We start from the raw sequence: 20,220 nt of genomic DNA on the forward strand, positions 1-20,220 counted from the left end.
AAACCCTGAGGAGACCCTAGCCCTAGCCCTGGGCTAAAAAGCCCTAACCCCTTAATCCCTGAGGAGACCCTAACCCTAGCCTAGGGCCAAAAGGCTCTTACCCCTCAAACCCTAAGGAGACCCTAACCCTAGCCCTGGGCTAAAAAGCCCTAACCCCTTAATCCCTGAGGAGACCCTAACCCTAGCCCTGGGACAAAAGGCCCTAACCGCTTAAACCCTGAGGAGACCCTAACGCCTTAAACCCTGAGAAGACCCTAACGCATTAAACCCTGAGGTGACCCTAACCTTAGCCCTGAGTCAACAGGCCCTAACACCTTCAATCCTGAGGAGGCTCAGGTCAGGGTCCCCTCAGGGTTTAAAGGAATGCATATTGTTGCAATGTTTTAAGCAAATATCTTTTTTTACATTTAAAAATGACAGTTATGTTTTTTTTTTTAGTCAATCTTTGAGACACAACTGTGTTTGCTCTCTGAGTATGTGTTGGGGATGACTCTCAGTGACTACCGGACAAAATCTTAGCTTACTATTTACAAAGATTGACTGAGTCTAAGCCATTTTTGTGCTTATTAAGTTTGATTATCTGTGGGGGCCATTTTGAACCAGGTTGGCTCCAAACATTAATCAGTTGTAGATGTACATCCAGTGATTACTCGTTGTGAGTTTTGTTCAAATCAATCCAGTTTTTATGAGATATTTTTCTAACAGACAGACAAATACAGTTTTATGTGTAAAAGACAAATATTTTTTTGTACATTAAGCACAAGAAGACACAATGTGACCACAAGCAGATACCAAACAACCCATAAAAAGGGGCAAAAACTAAACAAGATGCTAAAACCTTTTCATATTTTTAATTTGTCAGTAAATTTATTTGTAATCGACAAGGACCATGGCAGTTCCCTTCCCGTCTGACGTCAGTGTGCCTCAGGACAGACTGAGATCTACTCACTAAGATGACTTTTCCTTTTGAAGAGCTCTGGTTGTCAGACACAGCTGTGTCCAGAAACCGTCAAATAAAAGCAAAGAGAAGCATCTGGAGCACCAGTACCAGCTGCTTTACATTTCAGACAAAGAGCCCGTGCTACTTACAGGAACAGGATCGACGTAGGCACAGTTTTTGGACAATTTTTTTTATATATGCTAAGGAAACGCCATGTGAGAAAAATGCACTTCTCTCGTCTGTGTTGAATTCGCAGATTAAAGTTGGTAAAATATTTCCCAAATGGTTGAAAAAAATACCATCATGCATTGAATCAAACAAGACTTCAACAAAAAGACTTATGTCAGAAGGATTATGGGTGACAAAATGAAGCAATTTGTTTTCTGTGTGTATGAAGGTAAACTAACAAGAACCGGAGTGTGAGCCGTCTTTAAATAGAATCTGTTCCACTCTGAGGAATGCAGTAAAACCTTGTCAAATCGATTGAACCTGCCTGGAATCTGTCATTTCAGCAGACGCAGCTGTTAATACAGCCACACCGTTCGCACGACTCTTTGAAGTCTGTTTACTTTCTGCCCTGCTCCAATCATTTTCAGGGAAGGCCTCATGGGAGAGAATGAATTTCTTTGTGCCTGTATGTGTTCTCCTTAGTTTGTCCACAAAGTAAAGTCAGTTTCTTTGGGAAACACAGAACAAGAAAAAAAAAAGGCAAGGTGTGAACTCGAAGTCCTCCTTCCATCATCACACACAGAGGACTTTATGGTCTCTATGAGAGGTATCTTTGAGGATGCTGAACGTTTGAGCTCGGACCTCATCAGTGTGTGTTATGCCTGTGCTCCATATAATGAAGGTTCTGTGGTACTCCTGTTATTTCTGGATAAACCAGACAGGGTTTGAGTAGTCCAACTTAAATTTCAACCTTGGAGAGACTCACACGGAGAGATAAAGACAATTAGAGTGTTTTATTGGCTAGAGGTCTTTGGCGCTCGGGCCCCGGCAGGAGACGAGTTTGCAGAGAACCGCTGTGAGCTTAAATGATCGAAGTAGGGTGAGAGATTAGGGTAGTCATCCCCCGGGACCCGGACCTGGTGGTGGCGTGGAGGACGAGGAAGGGGAGTCCAGAGGAGCGGTGGAGATCGGGGAGGCGGTGGGACGAGACTTGACTGGCGAGCAGGAGGAGCCATGGCCGGGGAGCCTTATATCCTGCACCTGGACACGATTTGGCAGCTGGGAGCGAGGATCCAGCTGAGTGAGTCTGCCAGGTTGAAATTGCGGCGAGCCTTCACATCACAGATCTGCTGCTCTTCCAGTTAACGTCACATCATGGTTGGAATTTAATTTGAGAAGGGATTGTGGCGTTTGTTATGTTGTTTTTAAGCTTGAAACTAAAGCTGCTCCAGGAAAAGAGTAATATCTAGAGATGGTGCGTGCTGAAGTCTTCATGAGGTTGTCATCTGACAGAACAATCTTTCTGCCTGAAAGAAATATGAGAAAAAAAACAACTATCAGACACCCATTACTGGCCTCTGTTTTATAAAGCTTGCTAATGATATTATCCAAAGTAGCTGCTTGGTGATGATATTACTTTAACATTTTCTAAGTATAATAAACTTGACATATGTTATCTATGAATTTGAATCCATGAATCTCAGCTAACAACAGAGATAAATCAAAGTGTGTGTTTAAAATGGAGTTTCACTTGGGAGTTTTTCTTAGGTGAAAGATGCTGATGTCTGGCCACTACTTATACAGTTAGTGTACAGTTAGTGCTGCAGTCAAACACACACACACACACACACACACACATATATATATATATATATATATATATAAATATATATTATAGAGCTTTGGTAGTAGAGTTCTTTGAAAAGGTTTTGAACAATTAATACCTGTTGAAGAAACATCTTTGAGCAGAGTTTAATTCTGAACAAACTGATGAGCTAATGCCTAGTCTAAATGCAGCTGAGACCAAAATGAATTGCTCCTGTCTTAAAACAACTCCACTGAAATTTCATAGTACTTTATGGCAACGTGTTTAAAGAGTTTTACATTTATACATTTATTTACATTTACATACAGTTTCACATATAAAGTAGAGGTTATTTGAAAGCTCAGATGGCAGCAGCAGTGACAAGTTGTCATCAGGTTACATGGTTGGTAGGTTTGAACCCAAATGCAGACTGACACGGAGCTCCAAAGAAAAACTGAATTATTAAAAAAAAAAAAAAGCGGCCGTGGCAGCAGCAAAACAGAATAACAAAAACTTACAAAACTCCAGTTTGCAGGGAACACGATGGACGAGACACGAGAGTGACAATGAGTCAGTGATTAGTGGATGGAGATGAACAGGTTTTTAAAGCTGAGGGTAACAAGTAAATGGAAACAGGTGACTGATTACTAACAAGGGACAGGTGTGGGTGGTTGAGTCAGACTGATGAGTAATGAGCAGAGGAAAAGTGAACAATGACAGGGAACACAAAGGGCACAGGGAGCAAAACACCAACTAACATAAAACTAAACACAGGAACAACCAAATAACAGAATTAAAGAAACAATAAACCTAATACAAAAATAAACTTAAAGATACCCAAATCCTGACAGTTGTAACACTTCTGGGGCAGCCTGGGGTAAAATCTGTCAGGAATATTATTCTTCTGTCAAAATGAACGTGCAGTACAAAACTGATGGCAATGTAAAAAATAAATGAATAAATATTAGTGTTTGAATGAATCCCCATTCAATTTTGAGGACTGGAGTGGTTTAAATACTGCAGCAACCCACTTTGGAAGATGAACCGTATTGATGAACTGATAATGGCTTGTTTTGAGCCAGTTGAGCCAGAAATAAATTTACCGCTCTGACTGAAAAGGGGAACAGAGCTTGAAAAATGAAAATGAAAAAAAAAGAAAAAAGATGTTGTTTAGTATATAAGGACATAACTTGGAGATCCTTATAATTAAACCAATCTACAGTTGAATTATCTAAACAACAAACCTTTAGGAATACAAATAAACACCATTCAGACAACTGAAAAGCGTCTAGAGACATTAAACATCATAACCAAACCTGTAATATAGAGTTCACAGAAAATATAAAGTTCCACATATAAACTGAACCAATGCCAAGTATTATTGCATTTAGTAAGCTTATTGGTTGTCACGCTTCCTCTTTTTATGTACATTTGTTATAATATGCCCAACCCCCACAGAAGGAGGTAAACGATTAAAATGTGGGCTGTTTAATTCGATGGGCCCATGATTCAAGCAATATTTCCTTTGAAAGGCTGTTGGAGTGATGCAGATGCAAAAAAGATGTTTGTTAAAGTTTTAATTCCCAACTCGGGGCATCTAGGAGGGAAGCTTTTTTTTCTGAAGCATTTAAGGAAGTGATTTAAGGAAGTCTTGTGTCTGAGGACAGTCTGTCCACCCTGAGGTCAAATTGGAAGCTGTATTCATTGTTTTGTGTGTGTGTGTGTTAATGAAACAAGTTATTCACAAACAACAGGTCAGTCGCATGTGAATGGATTTAAGGGATTCATTTTCTCCTCCAGGATGGAAAGTCTTCAGGTCTTATCTTGGATAAACCTCCTGTCACTGTGTGCAGCTGATATTTCACCCCAAATAAACAAATAACTTGTCCACACAGGTCACCTTATGGTTAAGTTGCTTTTTTTTTCTTCTTTTGGAAGTGATAAACCTGACACACACACACACACACACATACCTGCCCTCCAGTATGTAAATCTATCTGACACTTACCCCCCACTGACTGTTCTTCTGGTGATCAGGTGTGTGTTGGTTAAGTGTGTGTGTGTGTGTGTGAGCTTGGACTCGACCATGTGACAGACCATCAGGGTTGTCCAGCCTTTTTTTTTTTTTTTTTTTAGTAGCAGGATCGTGTTACTGGCTGCTTTCCCTGCTCCGCTGAGCCCAGTCCCTCTGCACCAATCACAGCCAGCCTTTACATGCGTAAACACATACATTCTGAAACACACGCACACATGCCCATACGCACGCACGCGCTCTCCCTCTCTCTCTCTCCCTAACGGTGACACATAGCTCCGCTCCTCTCTCCGCTGCCTTCACATGCATCCCCGCCGCCGCCTCCTCCGCTGGCTGCGCCAAGATGAGCGTGGTCGCCCCGGTGCCATCCGAACGGTGCCCCCCCACCGCCTGACTGAGCCGGAACCAGAGTGAGACCCAAAGAGAGAGAGATCATCCTGCTCGTCTCTCTCTAAATAACAATAAAAGAAACACCTTTCTGCAGCGTAGAGGACAGCCCGTTTGTCGTTTCGGCATCTTTCCTCCCTCCCCCCGTCCTCCTCCTCCTCTTGTTCTTCCTGCGCCCCCCTCTCCTCCTGTTAGTGTCGCTCTTTCTCTCTCGGTTTGAAGGAGAAACCGGAGAGCCCCGCTCGTGCTTCTGTGGAATTATATACATTTTTTTGGTATTATCCCCCCCTCTTCCTTCCTGCTGGGTGTCGTAGCGCGCAGCTGCTGTGCGCTCCTGCAGAATCCCGTGAATGGTGGATTTGGCAAACATGGAGACCGTGGAGAAGGAATGCGGGGCCCTCGGGGGTCTATTCCAGGCGATTGTCAACGATATGAAGGTAAATATGGGCTATTTTATTTTGAGCTCGTTGACATTGGAGCCGTGGCGGCTTCACGCACGCGCGTCCCGGGATCAGAATGGGGCCGGTGTCACAGGAACAACCTTCAGCTGTGTATGACAGGCCTGCTTTCTAAACGCCTGGATACTCCTGATATTCTAATTTGCTTCTTATTTGTTGTTGTTGTTCTTCTTCTTCTTCTTCTTCTTCTTCATTAAACCATTGAGACAGATGAATAATGGCACCGTCTTGCATGAAGTGATGCTGCGGTTTAACCCCCCCAGCCCCTACCCCGCTCTACCATCCACTTCCACCACCCCCAGAATGCTGGCTGCGCATGCAAACGCCGATGCATCCATTTTCGGACGCGATCCCCCAAATGAACAAACCGCTCGCGCGACAAGCAAGCACGAGACCCGGTTCCGGCTGTGGGTCTGCCATGCTGTTGCAGTAACCTGCAACATTTTTGGCCGTGGCTGTGATGCGAGCCATCATCAGGAGCGACCGGAGCTCCATTCATCCCAGGGGCCTCGTGAAGCAGATTAGTAAAATAAGAGGGGGGGATAAATCATCACCCGCATCATCCCGTGGCGTTTCTCAACACGTGGGATACATAAACGCTTTTATTATCGCCTATATTGTTTTTTTTCTCCTGTTGGATAGAAGCTGCAGACGTGACTGTGGCTCTCAGCCTCTCCGAGTGCAGCGTCATTGATTTTTCCGTCGGGTTGATTTCTGGCAAGAAAAAAAAAAAAATCACTGAAGGCGTGAGAAGCCAGGAGAGACACCGATCCCCACTGGCCCTTCTGTCTGTCTGTCTGTCTGTCTGTCTGTCTGATCTGTATGACTCTCACAGCAGCAGTACCCACCCAGACCCGGGCTCGGTGCGCTGTGCGCTCGCAGCTCTCCTCTGTGTCACTGAGCTGGGAGGACAGATTCCTGCTGTCTGTTGTGGCAGTCAGAGTCAGAGAAGATGATCCACAATACCAACACTGGCTATCAGCACTGATCAGTGATTAAAGACTGCTACTAGACACGAATACATACCCAGGTTCTATGTAGCCTGTAGTTGTGTTGGGAGGGGGGGATAAAAGAAAACATAGCCCACCCTCTTTAATTCTGTTCATATCAGGTGATAATAAAAAGCACATATTACACCTTTCTATTATTTATTAGGCTGAAACAAAGCCAAAAAAGATTGAACAGTTTGGACAGTAGCAACCAGGTGCTGGTGATTAAATGCACGTAATGAACTGATGATTAGCAAACATGACGACCGCTGTGAAGAGAGGAGTTTTTGCCAGTTTGTTTACCTGGATCACAGGTATAAGAAGGAAAGACAAAAGCAAAAGCAATTGTTGCTGCCTGTCAGTCTGAGAGGGCTTATAAGACCATTACCAAACAATTTGGACTTCAGCATTTTTCAGTAAGAAACATTATTGACAAAGTGGAAAACATTTAAATCAGTTGTCAGTCTTCCCAGGAGGGCAGGTTCCAGCAAATTCACCCCAAGGTCAGATTGTGCATTGCTCAGAGATATGACAAAAAAAAGCCCCAAAGCTTCACTCTATAGGCCTCAGTCAGCAGGGTAAAGGTTAAAGTTCATGTCAGTACAATTAGAAAAAAGGACTGAAGAAGCATGGTTTGTTCTGAAGGGTTGCCAGGAAAAAGACTCTTATTTAAAAAAAAAAAAAAAGAATATGGCAGCATGGTTTAGGTTTTTTAAGTTTCATTTCAATAAAACACAGGGCTTTTGGAGCAGTGTCTTTTGGAGCAGTGTGTTTTGGACACGTAAGAACAAATGTTGAGATTTTCGGTCAAAATGCACAGGACTGCGTTTGTAAAAAAGACAAAAAACAAACAGTATATCATCACAAACATCTCATACCGACTGCCAAGCACAGTGGTGGAGGGCTGATGGTCTGGGCTTGTTTTGCAGCTCCAGGAGCTGAGCACCTTGCAATCATTAAGTCAACCACGAATGTCTCTGTAGACTAAAGTATTCTAGTCAAATGTGAGGCCATCTGTCCAGCAGCAATTTGGCTAAGATTGAGCTTTAGCTTGGCAAAAAATTGGGTCATGAAACAGAACCATGATCCCAAACACAGCAGCAAATCTACACCAGAATGGCTGAAAAAAAAAAGAAAAGCATCAAGGTGTTTCAATGGTCCAGTCAAAGTCCAGACCTCATCTTGATTTATCTGATTGACTATGAGAAGTTGATGTCCTGACCTTTTTTCTCTGAAGCAGCAAGAGGAGGATCTTTAAATGTTTGATTTTACAAAGCTCCTCTAACAATAAAGGTTGTCTTTTTCTCTCTTTTGTGGCTGAACTGCAGAAAGTGCAGCCGATTGTGGTTCATATATTCATTCAGTTTTTACATCTTTGTTCAGAGCTTTTTACTTTGCAGGCTTCTCTGTGCATCTCTGACTAAGTTCCATCTATTATTCATTTGTGCTCTAATAATCGTCCTGTTTATGTTACCCAGCTCACTCTGAAATATATGGGTCATTGGGCTAAAAACCTCCCGCCGCGATCAGGAATGGATGAGTTCCTTAAGCTTCAAGGAGGCAAGAAGGCTTGTTAACAGAGTCACTGAGTCATCAGCCCTCAGAGTCCCTTTGCCTCAACAGAAAACAATGTGTTTAAAGTCAGCGTTTAGAGCCCACCAGGGACAGCTTTTACCAGATGAAACAAATGAACAAATAGATTTTTCTTCTTGTTCTTTTTATGGGGGAAAACTGATTTTTTTCCATTGATTTAGCTTTTAATGTCATGTCAGAAATGTGAGAATATGTTTGCATGATTGTAAGTAGCTCTGTTTTTGTCTGATTCCAGTTTAGATTCCCTGACCCCAGTTAATGGCCACAATAAGAGTGCATTCCTAACTCTTTTATCATAGTGTGTCATTTGACAGATGTACTAAAACAGAAAGCAAAATACTCATATGGTACATTTTGACTGTTGCAATAAGAGCCTCCTTTCTTCCTACCAGCCTCTGAATTTTGATAAAGACTTTTTATAACAAATTAATAACCTGCTTTTAATCTTTGCCTCATGATCAATTCACTGTCAGAAACAGTCATCCGTCTCTTCATCATCTGCAGTCTAAATTTCTCAATGTATAGCTAATATGTTGGTTTAAATTTAAATGAGCAAAGATAAAAAAAGGTTAAATCAGGATGTGAGTTCAGAGTAAGGTAGGGTTTTTTAAAATTACGTTTAAGCTTAATTGACATTAACATTTCCAAAGTAACCATTTTCAGTTCATTGACTGACATTTGTCATTACATTTGCAGATATATTTAATTACAGAGCTCAATTAGAAGGAAATAATAATTTGTTGAAAGATTATTTTTTCAACTGTTAGAAACAATCAGCTCTGTAGTGCTGGACATAAATATGCAGATAACCACAGGGCTGAAAACCTCCTAACATCAATCTCTTTTTCCCATATGGTCAAGAATGTGTTAAACCTCTCGGTGTGAACACAGCAGCCAGCAAGTTTTCTATTTCTCCTTGATTTGTGCCCTCCAGGTTAATTATTCATTGACCCGAGTCTCCAAGACGCCATACATTAAACTGGCTAAAAAAATAATAAAATAAATTAGGCAGACTGAGCGAGCTGCTGTAAAATCTATGTACTTACACCCAACTCTGGCAGATGTAGATCATCTTATATCTAGTAAACAGATTTACAAAGTTACATTTCGATTTAACAGTTTGATATTTGAGAGAAAAGACCTGAAGGCAAACACAATATTTTCCTGAGTGTTTTTTTATAAAAATGAAGGTCAGTAAAAGTGGATAAAGCTGAACAAGAAAAATCTAATGAATACGAAGAACAAATTATTCAACGTGAGGTTGTGGATCTTTAACCTGATTTGTATAGGTGCCATGCCTTCTCATGGTATGCGAGTCAAATTGTTGTCAGCAGAATCGATTTACAGTGATTAGAAAGCACTTTTTCTTCCTCTTTCTCATCATCTTCCTCTTTCTCCTCCTGCTCCTCCCTTCCTCTTTTTTTGCCTCAGCTGGTCCTCCACCCAATGTGGCTTTTACCTTCTTGTACCTTCTTCTGCATTAAATACACTGTGGCCCTGGTTCGTTTCCAAGTTGCCCCAAAACTACTTATTAAAAAATTAGAAACTAAATTATAGTGTGGTGAGCTGCAGGGATGCTTTTGGCAACAGATGCTCATTTCCTCAGCAAAATGTGCACACCAGCATGAAAACCAATACTATCGATTCATGTCACCAGAATATATTGGACTTTTTTGGGCTAATGAACACAAACTTACATAAAGGAATGCAGTGTTGTCACAGGGTCTGTTAAAAGTCTGCATTTAAAAGTTGCAAGGTTTGGTTAGAATGGAGCTTCATGAAACACTGCCATCAGAACTCGTGATGTTTCATAGGAGCCTGACACTTGTTTTTGTTTTTAATCTTTCATTTCTTGTACTCTCTGTTGCTATTTTACATAATACAAAGTATGAAGTTTGAGTCTGACATTTAAATGTTAGGGTTAGGAATTATGGCCTGTGTTAAAACATACTCTGTAATAAGCTCATGAAGATGCTTTTTTCCTGGGTTACCAGCAGCAAAGACTCTGAGACACAAATCTGGACTGCAGGCAGGCCAGTTAAATAGAAATACCCTGAGTCTGGGAAGTAAAGTAAGTTGTGTGGATTGTGGTCCGGCGCTGTTTTGTAATAACCATGGACCTCAAGGAAAACAAAGTGGACTTATTAACATCTCCTCAAACTCAATTCACACCTCAGCTCCGAAGATATCTTTCACGCAAGTGAGCCATTCCATGGAAACTGAACCCTCGTACCTTCACAGAGCTTTTTACTTTTAACTGATAAAAGCCTAGATGTTTTTTCTCATGTTTGGCATGTAGAACCTCTTGTGAACTTTCTCAAAAGTATTAAAAGACATGAATATTTTTGGACCCCAAACCTTATGCCCACTGTTATTCTGTCCATTTGAAGATGTTCTGATGTCCAGAGAGCTCTGAAGGTTTTCTGTGTAGAGTTCCCTCCTGCATAATAAACTTTTAGGTTACATTTGTGGGTGAAGCAGCAGACTGTGCTGGGTGACAATGGTTTTGCATGATCCTCTTTTACATGTTCAGTGGACAATGTGTTACAGGTGCTTTATAGCTGTCACAACATTTAAAGTTTTAAATGTAGTTTTAGGTAAAGATGCACTCTTCCTATGTTACAAACCTAGTAAGTGTGCTTTGACATTAATGCATTTTCTCACATTTATACAACACTAGGTGGATTGTCTAAATCTACTTGAATTTTAAATTTGTTTGCGGCATTTAGTCAGTATTTTTAGCATGTTCTCTCTGTGCATGTGTGATACTCCACGGTACTTCACTGACCCCAATTTATTTATTTTTTCAAATACATTTGGACTACATTGAAATCAGACATTTTATATTGTCCCTAATAACTAATTTATTACAAAGTTGGCTCTGAAAATATAAGGGTAGTGATATATAATACATTCCGGTACTGCATTACCAACAACGCTGTCCACTGCAGCTGCACCATCAGGTGTGCTGAAAGCTAGCAGAGGATGTTTCTAGGCTGCAGCATTCATCACCAGTGACATGAAGTTGTGCTCAGATTATAAAACCATCTACAAAGCTTAAATAAAAGTTCTTTAGAGCAGGGATTTTAATGCCTAGGTTACTTGGAGTTATATGGCTGTTGTCCATGTCTTCAAAAGCGTGTAACCATTCTGTCCCATGACTCCGGACCATGCTGCAGGACTAAAGATGCTCTGTGGAAGCACATCATTAGAACCAATCTATGCTGTGTTTTTTTGTGTCTGTGTGGTCCAGGGAACTTCCCAACAAATAGCTGTTGTGGAGACTTGCGTATTAACAGAAAGAGCCACGAAAACACAGATGTCTTATCCTCTGGGCTCCTGTGGGTTCACCCAGTCCCAGTTTCATCAGAACCAAAACTGTATTTCACAGCAGATGTTCTGAATGTTTATCCAACTTTTACAATACACAATCCAGCATTATTGATGCCAAAAAGGTTTGTAATGTTTGGATTTGATGCGATAAGTCAAAGAAACTTGTGTAAAAAGAACCTGCTGTTTGAACAGATTAGAACAAAAATGTAAGTGGATGTGTCTGAGTTTGATCCGATCATGCAGTGAACATGCAGCAGGGGAGTTACAATAGTTCTGGTATCAAATAAGTCTCACCTAAAAGCTATATTAAGACAGCTTTATTGTAAGTGAGTAACTTTTTATTATGTTTTATGTTTTACTGCAAAGCTTCAAACAAGTACGTGTGTTCACAATGTGTTTTACATTGATTGCCTTTGGCTTTTTTAGTAAAGACAGATTTTGCAAGAATTCCCAGTAATTTGTCATTGGTTTAATATCAGTAGCAATCATAGTATAATTTAAATACTTTCACTTTTAAGGTGTCACATTTCAGGACATAAAAATAATTCATACAGCCCATTGAATGTTTATTTTGTATTGGTTTATACTGTTTGCTGGCAGGAGAAATTATGTTACTCATCTATGTATGAATAGAACATAGCAACACAGTTTAGGTTTTAAAAAGATATTAAAAAACAAAACTGTTATAACAATGTCCTTTAGATAGATGAGACTAAAAAAGGTATTTATTCATAAAGTCCTGCAACTTATTGAGAGAAAACCAAACAGCATTTCAGCTGAAACACCCTGTACCAGCTGTCAGTAACGATGTTGGAGGGCTGATGATTTGAACACGTTGTGCATCTTTAAAATCAGTGCATTTGTTTTGAAAACCTGTGCTTGTAGTATTTTAGCATTAAATGTGAATCCATTTTTTCTACAACTAAAATTTGGCTGAAGATGTGTCATACAACAAGTAAACAGAAATAAATTGAAAGCAAAATACCTGAGAAAAAGAGAAGTGAAAAAGTGAAAAGTGGAATGCTGTAACAACTGGCAACAAATTGTATTGAACTGATGCAGTATTGTAAATAAGGAGTTGGCTAAAACAAACAAGCTGTTGACTCTTGGGGTGGACTTCATGTTTCACTCGCTGCTGTTGCTCGCTTCTTATCAAAACTGTATACGGTCAAGATGTTTTAACTTGATTTTTTTTTCTGTTTCAAGATTGCAGCAAATCAATTTACATATTAAGTTTTGACATTTTGCATGGAAATAAAGCTGAAACACAAGGTGAACATATAATTTAGTTTGTAGGGAAGCTTCGAGGAGACTGTTGGTGTTATGAATTCAAAGATTTTCTCAGATTTTGCCCCGAAAAAAACAACCTGTAAAACCTATTTTCAGCCCATAAGGTGCCAACGTGCCAGCAGAATCATAACGCATGCGAAGGAACATCTTCCTCGTTAGAGCTTGTTAAAATCTCTGAGGTCATTTGGGACCCGAGGCTTGTTAGGGCCAGTGTAGATGAATGGGAAGGACTAGTTGTCAGAGGCAAAGAGGCTGCTTGGTAGTAAGCCAAGACAGCCTTTGTTGGGCCTGTCAAAGCCTTCTCATCAAACTCAGCTGTTCACTGTAAAACACACTGATCATTATGAACAGGCCAGAGACTGACACAGAGAATAACAATGAACGTAGCAAATCAATATTCTCTTGTTCAGCTCAGAAAGAAAGTGGATGAAAAGAAAGACTTCTTCATGCTCTAAATATCTGATTTTCACGTGCATGTTTTATGCCTTGTGTGGATGGGGGCTTAAATGATTGGTGAACTGCAGAGGTAATTTGTTCAATGGTTTATGAAACACAGTGCTTGTTTCCTACATCTAAGATGACAGAATTTAACATTACAAACACTAGCCACAAGTTCACGTTAGCAGTCCACTGCATGGTGGTCGTAGTGGATAACACTAACATGAACAGCAGCAACAACAAGTTAACAGATAAACAGATAATTAACCATTAGCTTATAGCAAATATCCTTGTTTAACTGCAGTTGAGAGCGCCAACACTTTAGGATATAAAAGTAAACAATTTAGCAATAAACAAATAAGAATGCATTAAAAGACTGTGATGAAGCTGTCCTAGGCCCCCTTCACACTGGATGATGGGCTTTCTACAACTTACAGTATCAGCCAGAACATTGATGGTCTTTGCAGGGTCTTGGTGAAGTCTTCAGATGTGCTTTAGGAACAGTGCAGGTTCCCTATTATAAGTGAGGTAAGTTATAAAGGGTCCTGCACATGCATAAAACTTTTGTAGCGAGGTTGTGTTGGTTTATTATGTTGGTTGTTGCATTTTCAGGTCCTGGGTGGCACGTGGTGGCAGCAAATCTATAATACAGAACCTGCTTGCACTGGTGTGGCTTGGTTGTTAAACTCTTAAGCAGGAATGGCCATGTTGGCCTTACACATTGACAGTAACTGTGATTACAACAAGGTCATGAAAACAGCCTAGTCATGGAGGCAGTGTGCTACTGTGGCGTGATCTTCTGCCATATAGCTGCATCCTGACACAGGGTGGCATAAAGAGCCTGGTGAGGGAGTGGAAGAGCATCTTGGAGGAAAACTGTTTGACAAGCACTAAGAGCATAGCAGCATCATATTTGTCTTCACATTGAATGAAGTTTTCCAAATTTACTGCATCCAGTCACATAGAACAGAGTGAGGTCAGTATCCAGTGGGAAGGAGGCATAAGGTGCACTAAAATAAGCTATTTTGTTTAGTTCTTTGGTTTAAAATAAATTTGTTTTTCCTTTTCTTCACTCTGTTTTTTCATCTCCGGTTTCTGGTGTCATAAAGTAGCATGAGAATGTGTGGATTTTTTTTGTTTAACATTTTATGTTGTACAACATTTTTATGTCGGGCCAGATGTCTCACTGATAGGACATAGATGAGCTCTTTCCTTGCAGTGCACTGACACAACAAAACACAGATAGTTTCCGCTTTGTCCTCATCGCTGAGTTTAAATTGGAATTAACTGCTGCCCTTCATCAATTATGCAGCCTCTGTCTCATCATCTTCATGCTGATTCTGTTCCCCCTGAAACAAACCCCCAGTCCCTGTGGTTGGAGAAGTGTTTTATTCAGGTGGGGGGAATTATGAAAAGATGGAATATGGACAAATTCAGTGTGTTTACAGCTGATAACCAATAAAGGCTAAGTTAGAATTTGTACGTTGCAAAATCAAAATTCCACTGAATAAATTTTCTAACAAAACAAAGAACAATAACATACAGTAAACATTGTAAAACACTAAAACAAAATGAAAATTCCACACTTTCTATTTAGTAGAGTCGTACAAATCCTGATACTCTTTAGTATTGTCATTTTAATGTTAACATTTAAAAAAAAGGTCAATTTTTAACAATCACATGCGAAATAAACTAATTTGCGGTACAATGTCGTGCAAGCATTTGTTTAACCTGAAGCTGTAAAAGCTAATAGTTGCATTTTTTAAAATATCCAAATTTCTTATGAGACCCAACAATCTACACCTTTGTTAGAGGAGAAAGACCATTTCTGTGGAAAATGTCTCAGGCCACCTCCACACAGGATGACAACCCCCGTACGTTCTTTCCAACCTACCATCTATGTTATAGCTGATTTTTTTTTTTTACATCATCAGGAAGGTCATCATCCAGTGTGAAAGAATATTAAAGTCATACATTTTTTATTATCTTGAAACAATTATCAACATGAAGGGTAATGACCAGCACTTGTCAGTAATAATGGCACATGTGTTGTTACTATAAGTTAGTGAAATGGTGCATTTGACTACACCAAAATGAAACTAATTATTCCAGGGAGACATGATGACAGATAATAGGTAGCATGTTTTCTTTGTGGGTAACCCAACCATCCCCATTCTTCATAAAAATGAGTTTGATCCTTTTTTTTTTCTAACTCCCAGCCATTTGATTATACATATGAAGCGCTGTGAAATTAGCCACTTTTGTTTGATTCTTGTGATTTTCTTTTAATGTGGGAACTGGCTCGATTATATGACAAAAAAAAGAGCTAATCCCCACTTCCCTCTCTTTCTGCCTCCACCTATTCCCCCTCTCCCTCTGTCTCTCTTGCTGGATTTCCTCTGTTTTTCTGTCTTGCTGTGGGGGAAACAAAGGGAACAAAAGAACGAGAGGAGACAGTAAGCTCTTCGTCCACTGTAGTGAGTGGTGGAGTGGGGCTCTCAATAGAAAGCTGGACAGACCGGGCAGACTGGAGCTATGAGAACTAGGCCAGAGGACTGTTGACAGCACCCTTGAGTCTAGAGTCATGATGGGATGAAATGAAGGATTACTCTGCAGTGGAGACAGCAGAGGAGAAAGGAAAGAACAATAAACTGCAACATATCAGGAATTGTTTCTTGGCAAGATGGAGCATATACATCAAGTAGCCTATATGGTTGTAAAATATGATCTGGCAAAACTGCTGTTTTGTTCTTTTAGCATTAACATGTCAACAAGGGAAAGAATAGTTTGCTTTGCAGAACCATTTGGGAAATTCTCTTCCTCTTTAGAAAAGAGAAGAAATGTTAAAAGAAAGAAATAGCAAAAATAAGTGTTCAAAGTCAAGGGGAAACACACTAAACCAGACAGTAAATAGATGCTGGCTTCATTTGATGCTGTCATGCACCACATTTATAACAGTTGTATACCACTTGCTGTTTTGCAAGGCAGCATTCTCATTTTTAGGGTGTTAAATCCTGTCGTTTTGTCTAAGCCTGTAATATTTTGGAGATAATGATTAAGTGTCTTCAGCCACTAGTTCTTGATGGACTACGGTAATATTAGACACTGACATCAAATGTTATTTTAGTTTTGTTACCTAAAGATCACAAGACAAGAGGAATGAAGGCAAGTCCTCAGAGAGCTTTAGTTTTTGCGTTATTTCACCCTCACTTAGCTTTAGTGTAATATCTCACTAGCATGCAACTGTTGGAGACTTGTTGGCAAACAGCATTTGTGAGGGTCTCCAAAGTGTCCCAAAATGTTTGTTGGGGGTTCTCTATTTCCTTGCGTGAGTCGCAGAGGTTCAGCGTCATGTTGTTTGAATTTTGAACATGTAAAAAAAAAAGTGGTTCCACAAAATTTCAAAATTTCCTCAAACCCTTATTAGTTTTGCTTCAGTAATTCTAGAGCACTGCATTTTGACACAGGAGCTCTCTGACAGAGATAAGACAGTGGTGGGAATTGAATGTACTTTCTCACTTGTTAACACAGCAAAGCAACTAATTATGTTTACTTTAATATATTATGATAGTTCTGCTGTTTTCAGATAGTTTGCGATGTACAGTGCAGTGAAATAGGTGAATTCACAAACAGGTGTTTTTTCGCAAGATCAGAAATATATTCTTGTCATATCTCTGACTGGTGATGTTGACATGTTGTCACAGAACTCCACACCCATTTCAAAATTATTTTTATTCAGTGCACTGTGCATGGATGGCTGAGTCTTAGATTGCACTCAAAGTAACATTTGTCTTCAGTACCTGTGAATAAGCAGTATGCTGCCGGTGCATTATGATCTTTTGGATATTCTCGCCCTTTTCGACTGAAAATAGCCTGGTTAGTGAACCTACACCCACATATACAGCTGCATTCACTCAAACAAATGACACATTGACACATGTCCTGCTTACCATGGTGTAGTTGGATTTTTAACATGGAAAAATAGAATTCATTTGGCATAAATCATTGTTCTGTTACTCTAAAAAGTATTGCTTTATGACATTAATTCTTATCTGGTCTAAGCCTCAATTATTTTTTATCATTGTTAGCTGAAAAAGTCCCATAAGAATCTTAATGTACATCCCTAGAGCAATTACACTTGAATGTATGTATTCATATTTATGTAATACGGTATATTTACTTCTATTAGACATCAGTAAAAGCTTTAAATGATTTCAAATAGGAACATAATTCATTCTTCATAAGGTTTCCATGCTAAGCCTACACAGTTTTAGATCTTAGTAACGAAAATAGCCAAGTGGCTGAATGTTGAGTTGTCTAACTGGAAGTGGTAATCGGAGCTGAATGGGTAGTTTTACACAGTTGGGACTAATGTTGCAGCCAGACCAGAAATATTTATATTGTGCTTCCAACGTCTTGTGAGTTGATCATTCCAAAAATCTGTTGGCTTGTGCAAATTTCATCTTCATTAGCAGTAATATCTGTAGCTTGATGCAGTGTGTGGAACTTGTTTTTATCAGATGGTTGTTAAATTCCAGGTAATCTATTAAACAAGCTGTATTGATTGGTTATTGTCTCTAACTCTGAACTGCTTGTTAGAATTTGTTTTTTTTCCTTAGCAGGGTTTGGATATTTTCTACAGAAAAAGCCAAACTCAGCACTTTGGGTCAACTTTATTATGAAAAAGGCAGCAGTACAGGAAGCAGGATGGAGGGGGGGCATATGCAGGAAAGTCAAAGGTGAAGAACTCAAATTGTGTGTTTTTTTTTAAAGGGAACAGAAAAATAGTCTGATTACATAAGCGTGTACAGCTTCTGAGTGCTTTACATTAAATCAGGTTTGGTTGTAAACCACTGACTTGGACTAACTGTTAAAAAGGCAGTTATGTTGTTTTTTTTGGTGATGTTACACTGAGATTGGCAGTATAAAGTGTGTGTTCATGAGTGTGTGCTCAAGAGGTAGTCATGCATGCTGCGCAGAGGTTTTTTTTTTGTGACACAGGAAGTGGTGATGTAATAGTTGACAATCCCAAAGCTTTTTCACACAGTCAGTGTCTCCCTCTCAAAGTGTCTCACTTCCCAATGTGTTTGCCCTTTGGCAACTGCGAGACTTTAAGTCCTACAATCATGTAGGACACTGGCTGCAGTCTTTGAGCTGTCTTGCTGAGACAAATACACACTTCAACATTAAGTTCTTGAACCTTTTAACCTCTTTAAAGGCAGAACTGATTTTAAAAAGAAATTCCAAGGTAGATATTGGACCCAGACAAAGCAGCCTCTCTCTCAGATCTGTGAAAAATGACTCCCTCGTGACCTCGGAAGCCAAACAGTTGATAAATAGAAGCAGTGTGTTAATTGAAAAAAAAAAAATGCTTGAGCCAAGTCTGATGAAGAGTCACAGCTGAATGCAGTCTTAAAGCAAGCCTACAGCACAAACATTAAATCTGTTTTCTTTGTTACAACAACTTTGGTTATTTTAGTGGAAATCGGCCCTCTTCACACTGGATCTCACTGTGATGTAAAAATTCAGCCAGAAATTGGATGGTCTTTGCAAGGTCTCATAGAGATATTAAGAAAACTGTGACATAGTGTGATAGAACCATGAAGGTTATGACCATGGACAAAATTTCCATGGCAAAAATGTACTGGTTTATCATTGTGGTGGCAGCGTATTCCTGACATGGGGTTCACATACACTGGTGTGGCCTGGTCAACATTTATACCAGGACTGGCCACACTGGCCATGTGCCAAGGCTACAACTGTGATTTTGACATGAAGATCAAGTCATGAAAACAAACAAGGCCAGATGTGACACTTGTAGCTGCATCCTTCATTAGAGTCATGCCAGACTGGGTGGTGATGGTGCAGGAAAGTTTCAGGGATGCAGAACATTGAAAAATCTATTTGGCACTGACTAAAAGTGTAGCAGCATGACTGAAAAGGGGGTATGAAAGTTTGTTATGATTCAGCCATTTTCTAAAAGGTCATGTAGGTTGTTGGGGTCATCATCCAATGAGAAGGAGGTCTAACAGGAGTCAAAATGTGCAGTTGGAGGTCAGAATAGCTAAGTGGTGGAACGTCACATGACTGTAAAACAGAAGAACCAAGTACAAGTCCCATTCGGAGGAATTTTAAAGGAACCTTTCCCTGACAGTTTGTTTTTGTGGATTTTGTTGCTGTTCACGTGTTAAAAAATGTTTAAGGGTTGGCATTTAAAAAGTACTTAGTAAAAGTTTAAAAGTACTTAGTTAAAGTTAAAAAAAAACACATAAAAGCTGTTGGACTCAAGAACAATAGCTTTGGGTTAAATGCTCTGCGCTGCAATTTATGCTGATTGCCATGAAAATTAAATCTATTTCAGATTCAAGAACATTAAGCTTTATGTTTTCTTGATTATGTCATGTTTTTTTTTATTCCTTGTTGCTAGACTGAGTAGTCCCTCATTCTCCAGTAATGTATAAATAGCAGTTACATATCTAAATAATCTTCCCTCATTTTTATTTCTGTTCATGGTCAAAGGAAGTGCTCAGTCAAAGATGAAAACATTTCTATTTTGGTCCTAATGAATGATTGAGGCTACATTAATCATAAATATACATACTATAAACATTCTTGAACAAAAAAAACTACATTGCAAAAACTGTGAGACTGTTTTATACCAAATTATAGATCAGTATCTGTAAAACTGACTGAGCTTAAGTTATTTTTGTGAGGTCGATTAGCTGTGGTGGCCATCTTGAATCAGGTTGGTTCAAAATGTTGATCAGTTGTAGATGTACGTCAAAAGATTACTTTCTGAGAGCTTCAATAAAATTAACCCAGTGGTTTATGAGACATTTTGCTGACAGACAGACAAACACATGAACACACACACACAGACACACCCAATAACACAACTCCCTACCTTTCATGGCAGCGCACAATGAGAACCACTGGTCTATTTTAGCAAAAAATCAACCGGCAAAAATGTTTCTTGGGAACAACTGATTGAGGTAATCATGATAAAT

At 39.6% G+C, this 20,220-nt stretch overlaps 1 protein-coding gene across 6 annotated transcripts in view; it reads left to right on the forward strand.

The window, feature by feature from the left end:
* Positions 1–4,811: 4,811 nt before the first annotated feature.
* The window catches only part of mtss1lb (MTSS I-BAR domain containing 2b), a 64,679-nt gene continuing 49,270 nt past the window's right edge, over positions 4,812–20,220 (forward strand). For 3 of the 6 annotated variants that reach the window (XM_017419617.3, XM_017419618.3, XM_017419624.3), the window contains exon 1: positions 4,813–5,549. In XM_017419617.3, the coding sequence (XP_017275106.1) occupies positions 5,463–5,549 (87 nt within the window). In that variant the 5' untranslated portion in view covers positions 4,813–5,462. Of the gene's footprint in view, positions 5,550–20,220 lie in introns of all 6 variants that reach the window. The other 3 variants (XM_017419621.3, XM_017419622.3, XM_017419623.3) reach the window with 2 other exon arrangements.

Source organism: Kryptolebias marmoratus, linkage group LG15 (genome assembly GCF_001649575.2).
Source record: "Kryptolebias marmoratus isolate JLee-2015 linkage group LG15, ASM164957v2, whole genome shotgun sequence".
NCBI lineage: Eukaryota > Metazoa > Chordata > Actinopteri > Cyprinodontiformes > Rivulidae > Kryptolebias > Kryptolebias marmoratus.